The sequence below is a fragment of the Portunus trituberculatus genome, chromosome 31 (assembly GCF_017591435.1).
Source record: "Portunus trituberculatus isolate SZX2019 chromosome 31, ASM1759143v1, whole genome shotgun sequence".
NCBI classification, from domain to species: domain Eukaryota; kingdom Metazoa; phylum Arthropoda; class Malacostraca; order Decapoda; family Portunidae; genus Portunus; species Portunus trituberculatus.
In genome coordinates, this window is record NC_059285.1 from 16,568,778 (window position 1) to 16,586,277 (window position 17,500).

The 17,500-nt window shown below is 42.9% G+C and overlaps 2 protein-coding genes across 6 annotated transcripts in view; one reads left to right on the plus strand and one right to left on the minus strand.

The window, feature by feature from the left end:
* Positions 1–16,396, plus strand: part of LOC123511413 (thiamine transporter 1-like) — a 30,678-nt gene extending 14,282 nt beyond the window's left edge. For 3 of the 4 annotated variants that reach the window (XM_045267277.1, XM_045267279.1, XM_045267278.1), the window contains exons 4-8: positions 225–530; positions 1,046–1,247; positions 1,803–1,995; positions 2,885–3,020; positions 6,600–8,105. In XM_045267277.1, coding sequence (XP_045123212.1) covers positions 225–530; positions 1,046–1,247; positions 1,803–1,995; positions 2,885–3,020; positions 6,600–6,767 — 1,005 coding nt within the window. In that variant the 3' untranslated portion in view covers positions 6,768–8,105. Of the gene's footprint in view, positions 1–224; positions 531–1,045; positions 1,248–1,802; positions 1,996–2,884; positions 3,021–6,599; positions 8,106–16,333 lie in introns of those variants that run through there. The other variant, XR_006676789.1, reaches the window with a different exon arrangement.
* Positions 8,849–17,500, minus strand: part of LOC123511414 (zinc finger protein 668-like) — an 18,827-nt gene continuing 10,175 nt past the window's right edge. Inside the window, exons 1-2 of one of the 2 annotated variants that reach the window (XM_045267280.1) lie at positions 11,389–11,477; positions 8,849–11,157 (exon numbers count right to left, since the gene is read on the minus strand). In XM_045267280.1, coding sequence (XP_045123215.1) covers positions 9,200–10,165 — 966 coding nt within the window. In that variant the 5' untranslated portion in view covers positions 10,166–11,157; positions 11,389–11,477 and the 3' untranslated portion in view covers positions 8,849–9,199. Of the gene's footprint in view, positions 11,158–11,388; positions 11,478–17,500 lie in introns of those variants that run through there. The other variant, XM_045267281.1, reaches the window with a different exon arrangement.

A 17,500-nucleotide genomic window follows, 5' to 3' on the forward strand; every position in this document is an offset into this window, starting at 1 on the left:
CATCTTGGCATGACAGACAGTGCTGGTACTCATGTGCTATGTGCTGTATTTGTAATGTTTATCTGATTGATGGCGGCAATAACTGTACTTGCTCATGTTCACCCACCTTCTCTGCATCCACCAGCCAGTATTTACATTTTCATTTACTTTACTTAAATTTTTTTACTTTGCTTACTTTACTTTACTGAATTTACTTTACTGTACTTACCTTACTCTGGCCACAGGTACTGACTCACACTGCCCTCATGAGTTACCACGACCTCAACTACGTGTCACTGGCCAGTGTGAGTGTGGCGTTCATCCTGGCCTGCCTGCTGCCCTCCGTCTCCACCAGCGTCTACTTCCACCGCCAGCAGTACTACGTCCCCACCAGTGAGGGCAGCAGCTCCATCCAGCTCAGCCCAACACAGCAGTGGCAGGGAGACGACAGTGGGGGTGGCGGTGGTGGTGGTAGTGTTGCTGTTGTTGCTACTACTGCTGGTGGTACTGGTAGTGGTGCTGGTGAATCATGGATAGTTAAGTTTAATAAGGTATGTGTTTAGGAGAGAGAGAGAGAGAGAGAGAGAGAGAGAGAGAGAGAGAGAGAGAGAGAGAGAGAGAGAGAGAGAGAGAGAGAGAGAGAGAGAGAGAATTTGCAGTCACTTGAACTACATGCAGCCTTTTGCATGTATAAATGTATAAATCTTTAAACAGCTGCAGTTTACTGAGAACACACTAGCTATGTTATAAGAAATATATGAAAAAAAGAAAACAATGAACAACTAAAATAGTTGAGTTGGGACTGCAAGATTTGATATCCACCTGTATTCACTTTTTTTTAATGTAAGAGAGGAAATCTGTCCAAGGGCAACAAAAGTGACTAAACAAAAAGGCCAACTTAGATGCCAGTTCCCAAGCAAGTCTGAGAGAGTTAGCCAAAAGAATGGGATAAATATTTTCAATCCTCCCTCTTCAATGAATTCAGGTCATAGGGAGATGGAAATACAGAAGCAGGCAGAGAGTTCCAAAGTTCACTTGTTCACTTGTTCACTTGTGGTCTGGCCAGGTGCTGATGCTGATGTGGGACGACTTCCAAGTGGCCTACAGCAACAAGTACCTGCTGAAGTGGTCGGTGTGGTGGGCCTTTGCCACCTGTGGGAACTTCCAGGTGGGGAACTACATCCAGCCGCTGTGGGAGCAAGTGCAGCCCGTGGAGGAGGGCGAGACACTGTACAACGGTGCTGTGGAAGCCATCCAGACCCTGCTGAGTGAGTGCTGTGTGCTGGGACAGAGTGTGGCTTGAATTACATAAGAACATAAGAGAATAAGGGAAGCTGTAAGAAGCCATAAAGTCACAGCATTATATATGAGTTTGTCTAATCTTCTTTTAAAGCTCTCCAGTGACTCATTACTAACAACCTGATTACTGAGAAAATTCCATTCATCCACCACTGATTGAAAACTAATTTCTCCTTGTAAAATTTTAAATGTAACTTTTCAGGCATGGACTCATTTTTTCTTGTTCTGTCCTGATCGCTGAGCCTGAGAATTTTACTTATATCACCCTTGTTGTATCCCCAGTGCCACTTAAAGGCCTCAATCAGGTGTGTTAGGTTAAGTTGGGTTAGATTACATTTGGGCTGAGTTAGATTAGGTTAGGTAAGGTTAGGTTATGTTGCACCTTAAACTAATCACTCCTCCCATCCCCCAGGTCTTCTGTTGGCCTTTGAGGTGGGTTAAGTTAAATCAGGTTAGGTTAGTCTTGGTTAGGCTGGGTTACATCACACCTTGAACCAGCCACCAATCACTCCTCCCTCCACCAGGTGCTCTGTCGGCCTTTGGAGTGGGGTACGTGCATCTGAACTGGGAGCTGCTGGGGGAGGGCACACTGGCGGTGATCTCCATCCTGGACGGGGTGTTGCTGATGACGATGGGCCTCAGCTACAACATTATAGTCACGTATACCAACTACATCATCTTCCGCGTCTCCTACCAAGTCCTCATCACTATTGCCAGGTGAGCTCAGGTGATGATGGGTGAAGAAGAGAGTGAGATGGAAGAGGTTAGATGAGATGAGGTAGGTGTGTGGTGATATTGAGGAGAGGATGATAAGATGAGGCTGTGGTGATAAGGAAAGGTGGTGAGGCTAGTGGTGATGATGGTGGGTGAGGAAGGGAGGTTATAAAAAGATGAGGCAAGAATTTTGGTGATGTTTAATGGTGAGATTAGTGGTGATGAAGTGAGAGTGATAGGTAATGAAATGAGGTAGGAGATTTAAATGTGTGGTGATGTGGTGAAAAGTAATAATGAATAATAATGAAATATAAAGATTCATCCATGACCAATAGAGTACTCTCCTCATTCCCCCTTTATCCTTATCATCACCATTATTCCTCCCATGTCCCTCTCTCTCATTCCCACCATAACTCTTGTAGTCCCCAATGGCAGGAAGTGGAGTAAAATACATTACAGAAGTGACAAGAAGATAAAAGATATGGTTTGGCCACATAGTGAGAAAAGAACATAGGGAAATAAGAGAGTGAAGAAAGTAAGTTGAGGGAAGATTGAGAGGAAAACATGGAGTGAGATAGAGAGATAGAATTGTGGGTAGATCTGAAAATGAAAGAAAAACAGCTGGAGGAAACTTATACACATGGTGCCAACAACCTAGTCTTAGGAAACAACAAAAGGGAGAGAAGAAAAAGATTACCTACCTGTATTCATCTCATTAGTAACCAAGAGAGATGGAATTATGGGTAGAACTGAAAGGGAAAGAAAAACTACTGGGTGAAACTTATATATGGCACAAACAACCTAGTCTCAGGAAACAACAAAAGGGAGAGAAGAAAAAGATTGCCTGCTTGTATTCATCTCATTAGTGACCAATTCCTCTTCCTTCCCACAGCTACCAGGTGGCTAAGAGTCTGCGAGAGGACAGCTACGGCCTGGTGTTTGGGATCAATATGTTCATGTCGCTTCTCCTGCAATCACTCCTCACATTAATTGTGGTACAGGTGCTGCATCTCTCGGTACACACTCAGGTGAGCTGCCACATGACACCACACCTGCATATTCCAACACAAGTACTTACTCACATACTCACAGGTGAACTGCCACATGACACCACACCTGCATACACCAACACATGTACTTATACACACACACACACACACACACACACACACACACACACACACACACACACACACACACACACACACACACACACACACACACACACACACACACACACACACACACACACACACACACACACAAACTTACATATGAGCGAAATGTAATGTATTCCAACATAAATGGAGTGATATCGGGGATTTTAGAACTCAACGATTACTTGAGGGACAAGAACCCAGATATTGTGGGTCTTACTGAAACAAAACTGAGAGAGGGAGAAGACCTGATGAAGGTTGGAGAAGGGAAATATAACGTTTGGAAAAGAAATAGAGTAGGTAAGATGGGAGGAGGAGTGATGTTGCTGGTTAAAAAAGATATAAAGGTGGATCAAGTGAAAAAGGTATGGGAAAGGCAGAAGTGCTAAAGATCAGAGCAGAAACTAATGAAGGAAAAAAGAGGCACTACATAGTGGTGTACGTACCACCTAAGACAAATGCATGGTCAGTACAGGAATATGAAGAAATGATAAGTGATACAGGAACATGTCTGGAAGAAATGTTGGGTGGCTGTGAACGAACTATAATGATGGGAGATTTTAATTGTAAAGAGGTGTGTTGGGAGGACTGGTCAATGGAAGGATCAGAGACAACATGGGAAATACACTATTGACACTGGCAATGGAAAATGTGTTAACTCAGTGGGTCAAAGAAGATACTAGGTTTGGAGGAGAGGAGCATCGTCAAGACTGGACTTGGTCTTTAGTACAGAGCCAATGGTCATTGAGGAGATGAGGGTGGAGTGCCCTTTAGCAAAGAGTGATCATGCAGTTTTGGAGTTCAAGGTGATAGACGAAGAGAAATCTAGAAGAAATGAAGAATATAAAGTGGGAAGATGGAATTATGCCAAGACAGATTTTGGAAACCTAAAGAAATTCTTTCAAGAGACAAATTGGATGAAATTCAAGAGTGCTAAGGAGCAAATGAAAAGTGGAAGGAATTTATAAAAATATACAAAGAAGGTGAGAAAAATTTGTACCAATAAGACAACATAGAGAAGTTGGAAAGCAGGACTGGTTTAACGATAGATGTGAAAAGGCTAGAACAAGAAAAGAGGATGCATGGAAGAGGTGGAGAAGGAAAAGACGGATTAAGCAGTGGGAAAGTTACAAAAGAGCAAGAAATGAATATGTGTTGATTAGAAGAGAAGAAAGAAAGAAACAAGAAAAGGATATAATTGATAAATGTAAAGACCAACCAAGGCTTTTTACAGACATGTGAACAACAACATCAAAAATAGAGAAAGTATTGAAAGTTTAGAAGTAAATGGAGTATACAGTGAAGATCCCAGGGAAATGGCAGAGGCTATGAATGGATGCTTTCGGAAGGTATTCACAAAGGAGACTGCTTTTGACAAACCACTGGTAATGGAACAGAAAGGGATTATGAAGGAGTTTCAAGTAACTGTGGAGGAGATCAAGAACATGATGGGGAGTTTAGAAGTGAGAAAAGCTGTGGGACCTGATGGGGTATCAGGATGGATTTTAAGAGAATGCAGGGAGCAATTGGCAGAAAAAGTTTGTGAAGTAATTGATGCCTCATTAAGGGAAGGCGTAGTGCCCCAAGACTGGAAAAGAGCTAACATTGTCCCAATCTATAAATCAGGTAACAAGAGAGACCCATTGAACTATAGACCAGTGTCACTTACAAGTGTGGTAGCTAAGATGTGTGAGAGGGTGGTGAAGAATAGATGGACAGACTTCTTGGAGAAAATGACATACTTTGTGAGTGTCAATTTGGTTTTAGGAAAGGGCGTTCATGCACGACAAACCTGATATGTTACTATTCGAGGGTGATAGATGTAATACAGGAAAGAGATGGTTGGGCTGATGGAATATATCTGGATTTAAAAAAGGCCTTTGATAAGGTACCACACCAGAGACTGATCTGGAAACTTGAAATGGTAGGAGGAGTGCATGGCAGTTTACTAAAATGGATGGAAGACTTTTGGTAGGAAGAGAAATGAGAACAATAATTAAGGACAGACCATCAGAATGGGGATTGGTGGAGAGTGGAGTTCCACAGGGATCAGTGTTGGCACCAGTAATGTTCGCAGTCTACATAAATGACATGGTGGATGGGGTGTCCAGTTATGTGAGCCTATTTGCAGACGATGCAAAATTGTTACGAAAAGTGAGATGTGACAAAGATTGCGAACTACTCCAGGAAGACTTGGACAGAATATGGAAATGGAGCTGTACATGGCAAATGGAGTTCAACACGACAAAATGCAAGAAAATAGAGTTTGGCAAGAGTGAAAGAAGAATCAGGAGTATGTACAAGATAGGAAATGAAGACATAAAACCAGTCATGAAGAAAAAGACCTTGGGGTGACAATTACCAATGACCTATCGCCAGAGAGACATATAAACAAAATAATTGGAGAAGTATTGAACTTATTGAGGAACATAAGAGTGGCGTTCGTATATCTAGATGAAGAAATGATGAAGAAAATAATTACTGCAATGATAAGACCGAGGCTTGAATATGCAACAATACAGTGGGCTCGAACTTAAAGAAACACATAAGGAAACTAGAGAAAGTACAGAGGGCTGCAACGAAAATGGTGCCTGACTTAAGAGATTTGACTTATGAAGACAGACTGAAAAGAATGCAACTTCCAACCCTGGAAAACAGAAGAGAAAGGGGAGACCTGATAGCAATATACAGAGTGATGATTGGCATGGAAAAATGGATAGGGAAGATCTGTGTATGTGGAATGGAAGAATGTCGAGAGGGCATGGGAAAAAACTAAAATGGCCACTTATAGGAGAGATGTGAAAAAATATAGCTTCCCTCATAGAAGGGTGGAAGCATGGAATAGTTTAGACGTGGAAGTGGTCAACGCAAGGAATATTCATGATTTTAAGAAAAAGCTGGACATTAATAGATATGGAGACGGGACAACACGAGCATAGCTCTTTTCCCGTATGTTACAATTAGGTAAATACAATTAGGTAAATACACACAAGCCAGAGGACCGGGGTTCGATTCCCCGGCCGGGTGGAGATATTTGGGTGTGTCTCCTTTCACGTGTAGCCCCTGTTCACCTAGCAATGAGTAGGTACGGGATGTAAATTGAGGAATTGTGACCTTGTTGTCCAGGTGTGTGGTGTGTGCCTGGTCTCAGGCCTATCCGAAGATCGGAAATAATGAGCTCTGAGCTCGTTCCGTAGGGTAACGTCTGGCTGTCTCGTCAGAGACTGCAGCAGATCAAACAGTGAAACACACACACACTCACACCACTCACACACACACACACACACACACACACACACACACACACACACACACACACACACACACACACACACACACACACACACACACACACACACACACACACACACACACACACACACACACACACACACACACACACACACACCCCTACCCCTTCCTCACACACCATCTCCATCTCTCTTGCAGTTCATCGTGTATGGCGTTTACTTCCTTTTACTGGCGATGGTATTCCTGGCGCTCTCCACATACTCCCTGAGCAGCATGGGATGTGCAGGGATACGGGAGGCTGGCGTGTGGGAGCAGCCTATTGGATCCCCTCAGGAGGCGCCGCTGGGGTGTGCTGAGTCTGTCTGAGTGTCTGAGTGGGCGAGAGTACAGGTTGTATTCTGAAACTCTTCTCCGACTCACCCTTACTAAATCAAAAGGCTCTCTGTATATTGAAAGTTACATGTTTTTAATGATGTCTTTATAGTTCTAGTGATGGACTGACAATATTTTCACATTACAGTATTAAAAGGAGAAACACTCTAGTTATCTCGATGATCTTTGAAAATTATTGTATTGAAGTTATACTGGATTTTAATTGTTTTTACTTCTTCTGGCAGATTGACAAAATTTTTGTATTATTGGTAGGAGAAATACTCTTGAGAACCTGGCTAATCAATCTCTGTGGCCTTTGAAAATAGCCATGGTAAAGCTGCACTGTTTTTTTTTATTATCTTTTTATGGATCTAGTGACAGATTGACAAGACCTTTATACTATTGGCAGGAGAAACACTCTTGAGAACCTGTGTCTTTTGGAAACATTCATGGTGAGAGAGTAAGGTTTCCAGAATATAGGCCTTTGTGTGTGTGTGTGTGAGTGTGTTGATGCACTTATGGACTCAAGTAATCAGGGAACACAGATAGGCTGGACTGCAATGCTGGTATTATATGAACTGCTTTCCTATCCATGCATTTATCACTAGAATTACTGGTTGTTGGACTCAGTTAGATGGGAGCTTTGCTAATCACAGGATCTGAACTGACACAGCAAGGCACATGGGCTGAGTACTGCTGGTAATAGTGAACACAATTTGTAACACACACCTCAATTTGAACAATGATCTGCTATTCCACGTGGTTGTGTTGTTGTGGAGGAAAGGTGGTGGTCATGTTACAGCTCTTGTTAACTGTTAAATGTGGATGGATCAAGAAAATGTTAGTCTATCAATGTTTACAATTGTTATTTGTTATGCATATACTATTTATTTGTTATTTTTTCATAATTTACTTGTGATTATGAGTGGAGCCTTGTAATTACTGGTGATGTGTGTGTGTGTGTGTGTGTGTGTGTGAATTATCGAGTGAGATTATCACCAGACATCCATTCTGTGCAATTCCTGACATAGTGACTAGTAAAAGACAACTGAGGTCTTGAAATAGAAAAGTTTTATTCTGTGATAATGTTACAAGCAAGGTAGGTTAAGGGTGAGTGTTGCAGAGTGGTGATGCAGTACCAGCAGTGGTGGTGGTGGTGAAAGTGGTGCCAAGGAGTAAATGCCTTGCCATTGTCACTACTATCACCACCACCATCACTACCACTGCTGCTGCTGCTCTCTCTGGTACATGATGTACAGTAGAACATATTTTCTTATGATTTAGTCTATTTTTGGGAAAACTGTATATACATTAATACATCTTGTTAGACTAGTTATTGTGTTATTGTTATTCCTCTCACACGTTGCACTCCTCAGCATCACTGGCTGGTGGCGGCTCAGTGGCCTCAGTGCTGGCTTGTAATGGGGATTAGTGTGTCTAGCTACAGCTGACAATGTCATTAAGAATATCCTCTGGAAGTATTGAAAGAAGGAACACATTATTAAACAAATATCTGCAGAGATGTCTGTCTGAACACAACTGGGTTTACTTATAACAGGAATAAGAGAGGCACTGAGGCGGCTGCAACAAATAACAGAGTCTGGTGTCAGTGACCACCACTTAAAAGATAAGTTGTAAAAAATCTTAACAAATATTTTACAATACTGCAAAGTAGCACATGCAAAAATTAATCACATATATATCTATACTTCAGGTTTTATAAAAGTATGTTTTTAACCCAACCATAGAGTACACACATACGCGCGCACACACACACACACACAAACACACACACGCCCGGTAGCTCAGTGGTTAGAGCACAGGCTTCACAAGCCAGAGGACCGGGGTTCGATTCCTCGGCCGGGTGGAGATATTTGGGTGTGTCTCCTTTCACGTGTAGCCCCTGTTCACCTAGCAGTGAGTAGGTATGGGATGTAAATCGAGGAGTTGTGACCTTGTTGTTCCGGTGTGGTGTGTGTGCCTGGTCTCAGGCCTATCCGAAGATTGGAAATAATGAGCTCTGAGCTCGTTCCGTAGGGTAACGTCTGGCTGTCTCGTCAGAGACTGCAGCAGATCAAACAGTGAATCACACACACACACACACACACACACACACACACACACACACACACACACACACACACACACACACACACACACACACACACACACACACAAACACACACACACACCATCAGTTAGCTAGTTTGTGGTGTGCACTGAGCAAGCAATGACAGTGTTGTGGTGCACGGGGCTCCTGTAAAGACACCTCACTCACAGAGGAGCACAGTCACCCTTCAAGGCATCCAGCACAGCACTGGCATGTTGGCAGGTGCACCTCTGCCAGGCACTAGTCACAGCGAGCCAATGTTGCCTGCAATACACAAGTCCCGTGTTCTGAGTCCCACGTGGCCAGGCATGGCTCTTCACACGTCGTGCTCGGCTCTGCGGTGCTTCTTGAGTGCCGAGCTCCTCCAGAACTGCGAGCCACACTCAGGGCACTCGTGACGGCGGCGGCGGCGGTGGCGCCGCTCCCGGTGACATTTGCGGTGTGCCCAGAGTGCCGTGCGGGTTGGGAAGGTGGCATCACAACGCTCACAGCGGAGGTCTGGCTCTGGGGTGTGGTTTGTCTCCTTGGCAGGCTGTGGCTTGGCCTCTGGGGAACTGTCCAGCCTCTCCTGGCCCTGGCGGTGTGGCGGAGTGGAGGGCAGGGTGGGGACGGCAGGCGTGTGGTGGTGTTGGGTGGTGTGGAGCTGCTGGTGCACCATTAGCTGGGTGCGGGTCAGGTGGCGCTGAGGACAGCTGGGGCACTGGTAGGTCTGCATGCTAAAGTGGCGCCGCACATGTATCTTGAGTGCAGCACGGGATGGCAGGGCAGCGCCACACACAGGACACGGCGGCGGTGGCTCAGCAGACGGCTGCACGTGGGTGAGGCTGTGAGTCACCAGGCAGCCGCGGGTCCTGAACTGCTTGAGGCACACACTGCACCGTGCTGGTCGCCGGCAGCCCTGCCCCTGCCCTTCACCCTCACCCTCCTCCCCATCCTCCTCAGGGCTGCTCCACCTGCCCTTGCTGGCCTCCCCTGCCTGCCTGTCCTCAGTTCGCGGCTGCAGCGAGGGATCAAAGATCAGCACGAAGGGGTCATCTGGGTCGCTGCGGCGGTACACCCCCACACTCCGCCCCTTGAACAGCTCACTGACAGAGAGTGGTGCGTGTGCCACGGGGGATGCTGGGGATGGGGAGAGGCAGGAGGGAGAGGTGACCCCGTCCCCAGCTTGCTCCTCCTCTTGCTCGCTGTCTGCTTGGCACTCTGTCTCCAGGTCACAGTCTGGCTCAAAGATCATGTCACACTCCACACTGAGGAACTCCACTGCCCCTGATGCTGCCTCCATTGCTGCCCACTCTACACACAGACACACACACACACACACACACACACACACTATTCTCTTCTTCTTCACTCCTCTTACTTCTCTCTCATTTTGTCATATTCCTCTCTGTTTACAACTCAATCTTATTTTTAGCTGGATATACACTCATCATCATTACATACATATCTTCTGTACAGATTCCACCCTCCTGAGCTGACATGTCTCTGCTAAGGAAGGCCAGGCAATGTACACCACTCCATCACCTGCTGCTGAGTGCATATTTAATGAGGCATGGCTTTTCTGAACCTGCTACATCCTTGGCTCCCTCTCTCCTTCCCATGGCCTCACTGCATCACACTAGCACTTTATTCCAACCTACTTTGTCCACTTTATCAATGCAAGAGTTGATCAGTAACCTCTCTATTTCACATATAATAGGGGGCTCTACTCATATTCCTCCTTTTAGACAGAATAGAATGAAAAGCTCTCCTCTAACTGACTGTCCTCAGCCTCTCTCTCATCATTGTTGTGTTATTTCTTGCTATCTTCTACTACTTTTTATCATATCAGCTGTTCTTCTGATCTTGCTAACTGCATGACTTTATTTTCTCTCTTAATTTTGCTACCCTTGGCCTCTTACATAGAAAATAAATAAATTGATAAGAATAAATCCCTTACACTTACAACTCCTAAATTCTAAGGCCTGGTCTGCTTCAAAGGAGGAACACAGCCACACTTCTCAAAAACTAAACTGAATAACTTTATCTATCAACTTTTTCTCTCTATTTCTATTTATTCTATCTCTATCTATTTATTAATTTACATTGGGAAGCAGTTAAATATTCTTTTTTTTTTTTTTTCTTCTCTAAGTATGTTGAAATATAAATAGCTTCCTTTACATATCAAATAAGGAAAAAAACAAAAGAAATTCTGGTGGTGTTGATGTATGCAGGGGTGTCAGGCTCTTGGGGAAGGACTGAAGGCACTGGGTACTCCTTCATTACGTCCTCATCCTGCAGGAACAGAAATCATGTTAGTTCAATCATGAGAGAGAGAGAGAGAGAGAGAGAGAGAGAGAGAGAGAGAGAGAGAGGGTTTAGTTCAATACTTTTATTACATTTATACAACCAATACACAAGTCATTCATATCAGGGTATCAAATTCGCGTGTAACAGTGGCAATGGCCCGTCCGGTGTGTATCCAGAGGTGCTCACGTGTTAGGGATACGCAGGAATGACACTCACCTCTCCTCAACTCACCACCACCACCACCAGCTGTGTTTACATTCCCACGCTCATTACAGGGAGCATGAATGTAAAATTTATGTCAAGGTGTTTTATTTAGACAGGTTTCAGCGTGATTTAATGTTTATTTGCCAAGTATATGAGGGTTGATAATGTAGAAAACTGGTCCATATTGTTCTGTGTGATATCTAGGCACAGTACTGTATTATGAGGTGTTTTTTTTTTTTTTTTCAGTTCCTCGCAAGTATTTACAGAAGGCATTTTTTTCTTCGACGCTTTCAGATAGTCATGATATATAATAAAGCACTGCTACTATTAAATTTCTTCCCTTACATTTCCTTTTGACTACCTAGTTACTGGTGCCTAGATATATCATTAGTACCTGCAATATCAACAAATTCATCCCCTTCAATACTAGGACACATTTTTACCTTGAGATTTGCGTACGACCAGACCATTTCATTAACATTAGGTAGGGTCTATGGAGGTCAGAAGATTAATGGCCTCAGTCTTCACTATTTCAATCTTCGCCATGAGTTTCTGAAGCTGTATAAAATTAGCAAATAGTAAGCAGAATGAATATGGGAAAGCATCATGGTACTCAAGGGGTTGAAAGTAATGTTAAAGACACATATGCACATTTTAATTTTCTTTTTTCAGAAAGTCAATATATAAAGTCATTAATGGAAAGAGTGACAGACACCATAGACGAAGTATGATTATGCAGACACAAAATAACAACAGCTACAAATACAAGAGTCATCTAACGCTGAGATGCAAAACTACAATACCTGACAGACAAATTACCGGACCAGAGGAGTGGCGAGTCCTACTAGTTTCATTCTTCCGAGCTATGGCAGAGTAAAGAACGAGGAAGGAAGAGGAAGATTGGAGGAAGTTTCGGGTTCATTGGTTACGTGTTTGTGTAGAGTGTTGACGTGCATGTGTTTGTGTGCTCCTGCAGTTGGTGGTCGCTGTGTCTGGGAGGAAGATCGAGTCATGGAAAGGTATGTGTGCCTATAGAACTGCTTGCTACTATTGCCATTTCCTCTTGTGTCCCTCACCACCACCACCTCATCCCTGCCTGTCTCACTGTCACCTACAACTTACACGGTCATCTTTCACAGCATTATACTGTTGTTATTGTTGTTTTACGGGTATGTAAGAAGGGGAGGGGGAGGGCGATGTTCTATGCCTGTGTGTATTGGGAGGTAAGAGGTGGACAAGTGTTTCACCGTATGTGTCTAATTTATGTGTGGTGCGGAGGAAGCGGGGGCAGGTGCTTAACAGTATAGTGTGTGTGTGTGTGTGTGTGTGTGTGTGTGTGTGTGTGTAATTCACCTCGGTCGTTTGCTGGTCACCCAGCCAGTCTTCCCCATTACGGAGCGAGCTCAGAGCTCATAAACCGATCTTCGGGTAGGACTGAGACCACAACACACTCCACACACCGGGGCAGCGAGGCCACAACCCCTCGAGTTACATCCCGTACCTATTTACTGCTAGGTGAACAGGAGCCACACATTAAGAGGCTTGCCCATTTGCCTCGCCGCGCCGGGATTCGAACCCGGCCCTCTCGATTGTGAGTCGAGCGTGCTAACCACTACACTACGCTGTGTGTGTGTGTGTGTGTGTGTGTGTGTGTGTGTGGGGCAGGTGTCAATATAACGAGAATGTAAGATTTGTGCATCAACGGAGAAAAAGTTGAAGAGATCGCTGCGCTACAGTTATACACGACATGTCTATATGAAGCAGCCTTCCTACCTTTACTTTTTTATCTAGAGCGACCAACTCCACTCCATGTCCACCTCCCCATCCACACACACACACACACACACACACACACACACACACACACACACACACACATGAACAGATTTTTTTTTGTCACCGCACTCAAGTAAACTCATGAATACGTATACTATTTATTGATGATTCCTGGAGTGTACGATATTGTGACTGTATTCTGCTGCATAGTGGAATATAGTACTGGGAGACTTTGAAAGGCACATGTGATTTAAAAGGAAAAAAAAAAATGAAAACAACTAATCTAGTACACGGTTAATTCTCAATTTCTCAGTAGTATTTTACATTTTTCTCCACAAAATTTACTTCATTTTCTGTCATTGTGCCACTCGTTACATGTTTTATTCATCTCTCTCTCTCTCTCTCTCTCTCTCTCTCTCTCTCTCTCTCTCTGATTTCTGAAGCAAGCACGATCTAATATACGTACACCACAGCTAATTCTAACCTACCTTGCCTTCGTCAAGAGACACTTCGAAGGCAAGGCAGTGTCCAGCAAGTCTTTCCGGCACTGGTAGTATTCTTTTGTCTCTAGCTCTCTTTGTTAACAGACGGCAGAGCAGCTCATTTCTTTCAGCGGTGACTGCAAAGATTGTTGTGGCAGTTTAACAAGGTGTGTGGTGTGTATGTATGTTGGGTTGGTGACACCACTGCTAGGAACTACTACTACTACTACTACTACTACTACTACTACTACTACTACTACTACTACTACTACTACTACTACTACTACTACTACTACTACTACAACTACTACTACTACTACTACTACTACTACTAATAATAATAATAATAATAATAATAATAATAATAATAATAATAATAATAATAATAATAATAATAATAATAATCCTACAACAACAACAACAACAACAACAACAACAACAACAACTACTACTACTACTACTACTATTACAACAACAATTACTACTACAACAACAACAACAATAACTACTACTACTACTACTACCACCACCACCACCCACTATGACGTTCAGTGTTCACCAAGAATACAAAGAACATAGGAAGCTGACACAAAAGAAGGATATAAAAATAAAGAAAGAATTATGGTCGTAGTCACCTTACTGCGTCACTTTGTGGTTCTAGAGAACAATTATTAAGAAAGAAAATTTTGTGAATGCAGTATTGTTGTTTGTCTTTCCCATAAAACTCTCGCAATTTTACTTTTTTTCCTCTTTTCAATATTTTCCATCAAGATTTCGTCATTCATCATTTCCTGTTCGTTTTTTTTTTCTTTTTTTTTTCCTCCATAATATTAACCCTTTCAGTGCCATGACGCATTTCTTTGTTCATTCTGGTTACTACTTGGTGATTTCATACAGCTTCAGAAACATATGTGTGGGAGATGGAAAAGAGTATATCTAGAGGAAAAAGTCACTTGGGTTAAGGAGAGTAAATGTCAGGGTGTTGATAAGAAGACACATGATAAGGAGCAGGAAACACGTGGGTCATCAAATTCTTATCAGTGTTGACCTTAGGGAGCAGGAAAAACGTGGGTCATCAAATTCTTATCATTGTTGACCTTAGGGAGCAGGAAACACGTGGGTCATCAAATTCTTATTATTGTTGACCTTAAGGAGCAGAAAACACGGGGTCATCAAATTCTTATCAGTGTTGACCTTTGGGAGCAGGAAACACGTGGGTCATTAGATTTTTATCAGTATTGACCTCTTCATTACTGGAACACATTATTTTACCATGAGTTTCGGTGTGTAGACGATTTACGCTAGTCTGTTTACACTAGGAACGGGTTATGGAAGTCAGACGATTAATGAACAGAGTCTTCACTATTTTAATCCCCACATAATACTCCGAAGCTGTATAATGAATCCCTAAATAGTAAACCGGATAAACATGAATATGCGTCATAGCGCTGAAAGGTTAATACGATGAGTCATTCTACAGCATTGCACTACATCTCTACACTCGAAAACCTCTAGAAATTAAAGTTATTGGGATTTTTAAGGGTATTTTTGAGGTTATAGTGACAGATTCCACACCTCTACAAGTTATAGGGTTTTTAAGAGTATTTTTGTGGTTATATTGACAGATTCCACACGTCAACAAATTACAAGGGTTTTTTAAGAGTATTTTTGTGGTTATAGTGACAGATCCCACACCTCCACAAATTATAGGGTTTTTAAGAGTATTTTTGTGGTTATAGTGACAGATTCCACGCCTCTACAAGTTATAAGGATTTTAAGAGTATTTTTGTGGTTATAGTGACAAATCCCACACCTCTACAAGTTATAGGGTTTTTAAGAGTATTTTTGAGGTTATAGTGACAAATCCCACACCTCCACAAATTACAAGGGTTTTTAAGGATATTTTTTTTTTATGGTCCTACACCTCTGCATTCAAACCTCTCTATAGGTTAAAGTTAAAAGTTTTTAAGGGCGTTTTTATGGTTCCAGTGACAGATTCCAGACTTCTACATTTAAAAACTACCGCATTCTTAAAGCTAGAGGGATTTTTTTAGGGCATTTTTGTGGTTCTAGTGACATATTTTACACTGCATTTTGGAGATTCTACAAGTTAAGATTACCGTGGTTTTTAAGGACGTTTTTGAAGTTTTAGCGACTAATTTTTCACCTCTGCATTCAAAAGCCTCTACAAGCTAAAGTTACAGGCTTATAAGGGCGTTTTTCTATGGGTTGGTTAGGTTAGGTTAGGTTAGGCTTTTAAGGGCGTTTTTCTATGGTTTCAGTGACAGATTCCACACTTCTACATTAAATAAACCTTTATAAGTTAAGATTACAGAATTTAGATTTAGAGTTTTTTTATGGCGTTTTTTTTTTAGGGTTTTAGTGACAGATAAGCAACATTTGAACTTTGCGAATAGGGAAAACATTCTTAACAACCCGGCTATTCCTCGTTGTGGCTCTTGAAAATTGTCGTGGTGAGAGAGCAAAGCGTTTCTGAAGAAGGTCCTACTTGGTCAGATACTCATAACCTGGAGGAGGAGGAGGAGGAGGAGGAGGAGAAGGAGAAAGAGGAAGAGGAGGAGGAGGAGGAGGAGAACGAGAACGAGGAGGAGGAGAAGGAGGAGGAAGAGGAGGAGGGGGCAGCGTGTTTTCGTCCTTATTGAGCTGATTAGAGGCACGTGGAAGTGATGTGTTGCTAGCTGTGTGTGTGTGTGTGTGTGTGTGTGTGTGTGTGTGTGTGTGTGTGTGTGTGTGTGTGTGTGTGTGTGTGTGTGTTGCAGTGGAGGACGTTCATGTCACGTCTATCATCTCCACGTGGTACCTCTCTGTTTCTGCCACCACCACCACCACCATCCTATGCCCGGCCAGGTGTCAACATTCGCATACCTGTGAGTCGGAAGAAGCGTTTATTAGGCCACTCGGGGGATGACTGCCAGGAATAGGAGGTGTACCGGGAAGGCAGGGCACACACACACACACACACACACACACACACACACACTAATAAAACATACAAAATAAGGGACCACACAAAAAAAAGGTGACACAAATACCTGAATACCTGAGACGAGAGGTGTTGAAGGTGACCCGCGCGTGTATCACCTGCCGCTGCGTGTGTCATGAGTACCACCTGTTTCACCTGTGTCATTGAGGACCTGCACCGAGCTTCCTTATATGAGCTCACTCCTGTTCTTTTTCATGCCTACAGTTCATCAAGTTCACACACACACACACACACACACACACACACACACACACACACACACACACACACACCTTCCCTGTTCTCTCTCTCTTCTCTGTAATTCCTCCTTCCATAGTCCTTAATGAATAAGTCCTGTGAAGAATAAGTAAATGTTTCCTTTCTCATGTCTAGAGCTCATCAAATACACACATACTACATACACATATACACTCTCTACCTTCCCTATTCTCTCAACCTTATCTGTAATCCCTACTCTTACAGTCCTTTGTTAAGTAAATGCCGTATGAAGAACAAATAATTGCATCTTTTCCTGCCTACAAATCATCAAACACACACATATACACACATACACACGTACAAGGCGGTGTCACACTAACACTTTTTAGTCGATGAATGCGATTTCTGTCTAGTTTTCAACGTTCCGCATGAACTTATCGCATGAATTTGTCAGACGATAGGATCGTTTCCGTCTGCAAATTTTCCGCCTTTGTTTACATAAATACCCAAATGAAGAGTGATGATGCAAGAAAAATGAAGAAGAAGAAGAAGAAGAAGAAGAAGAAGAAGAAGAAGAGGCGTAAAGAATTGAATAAGGACTGAAATCACGACTAGAATCACAACTTTTCTAGCACAAAATACTCAAATGTAGTGTGGTGATGCA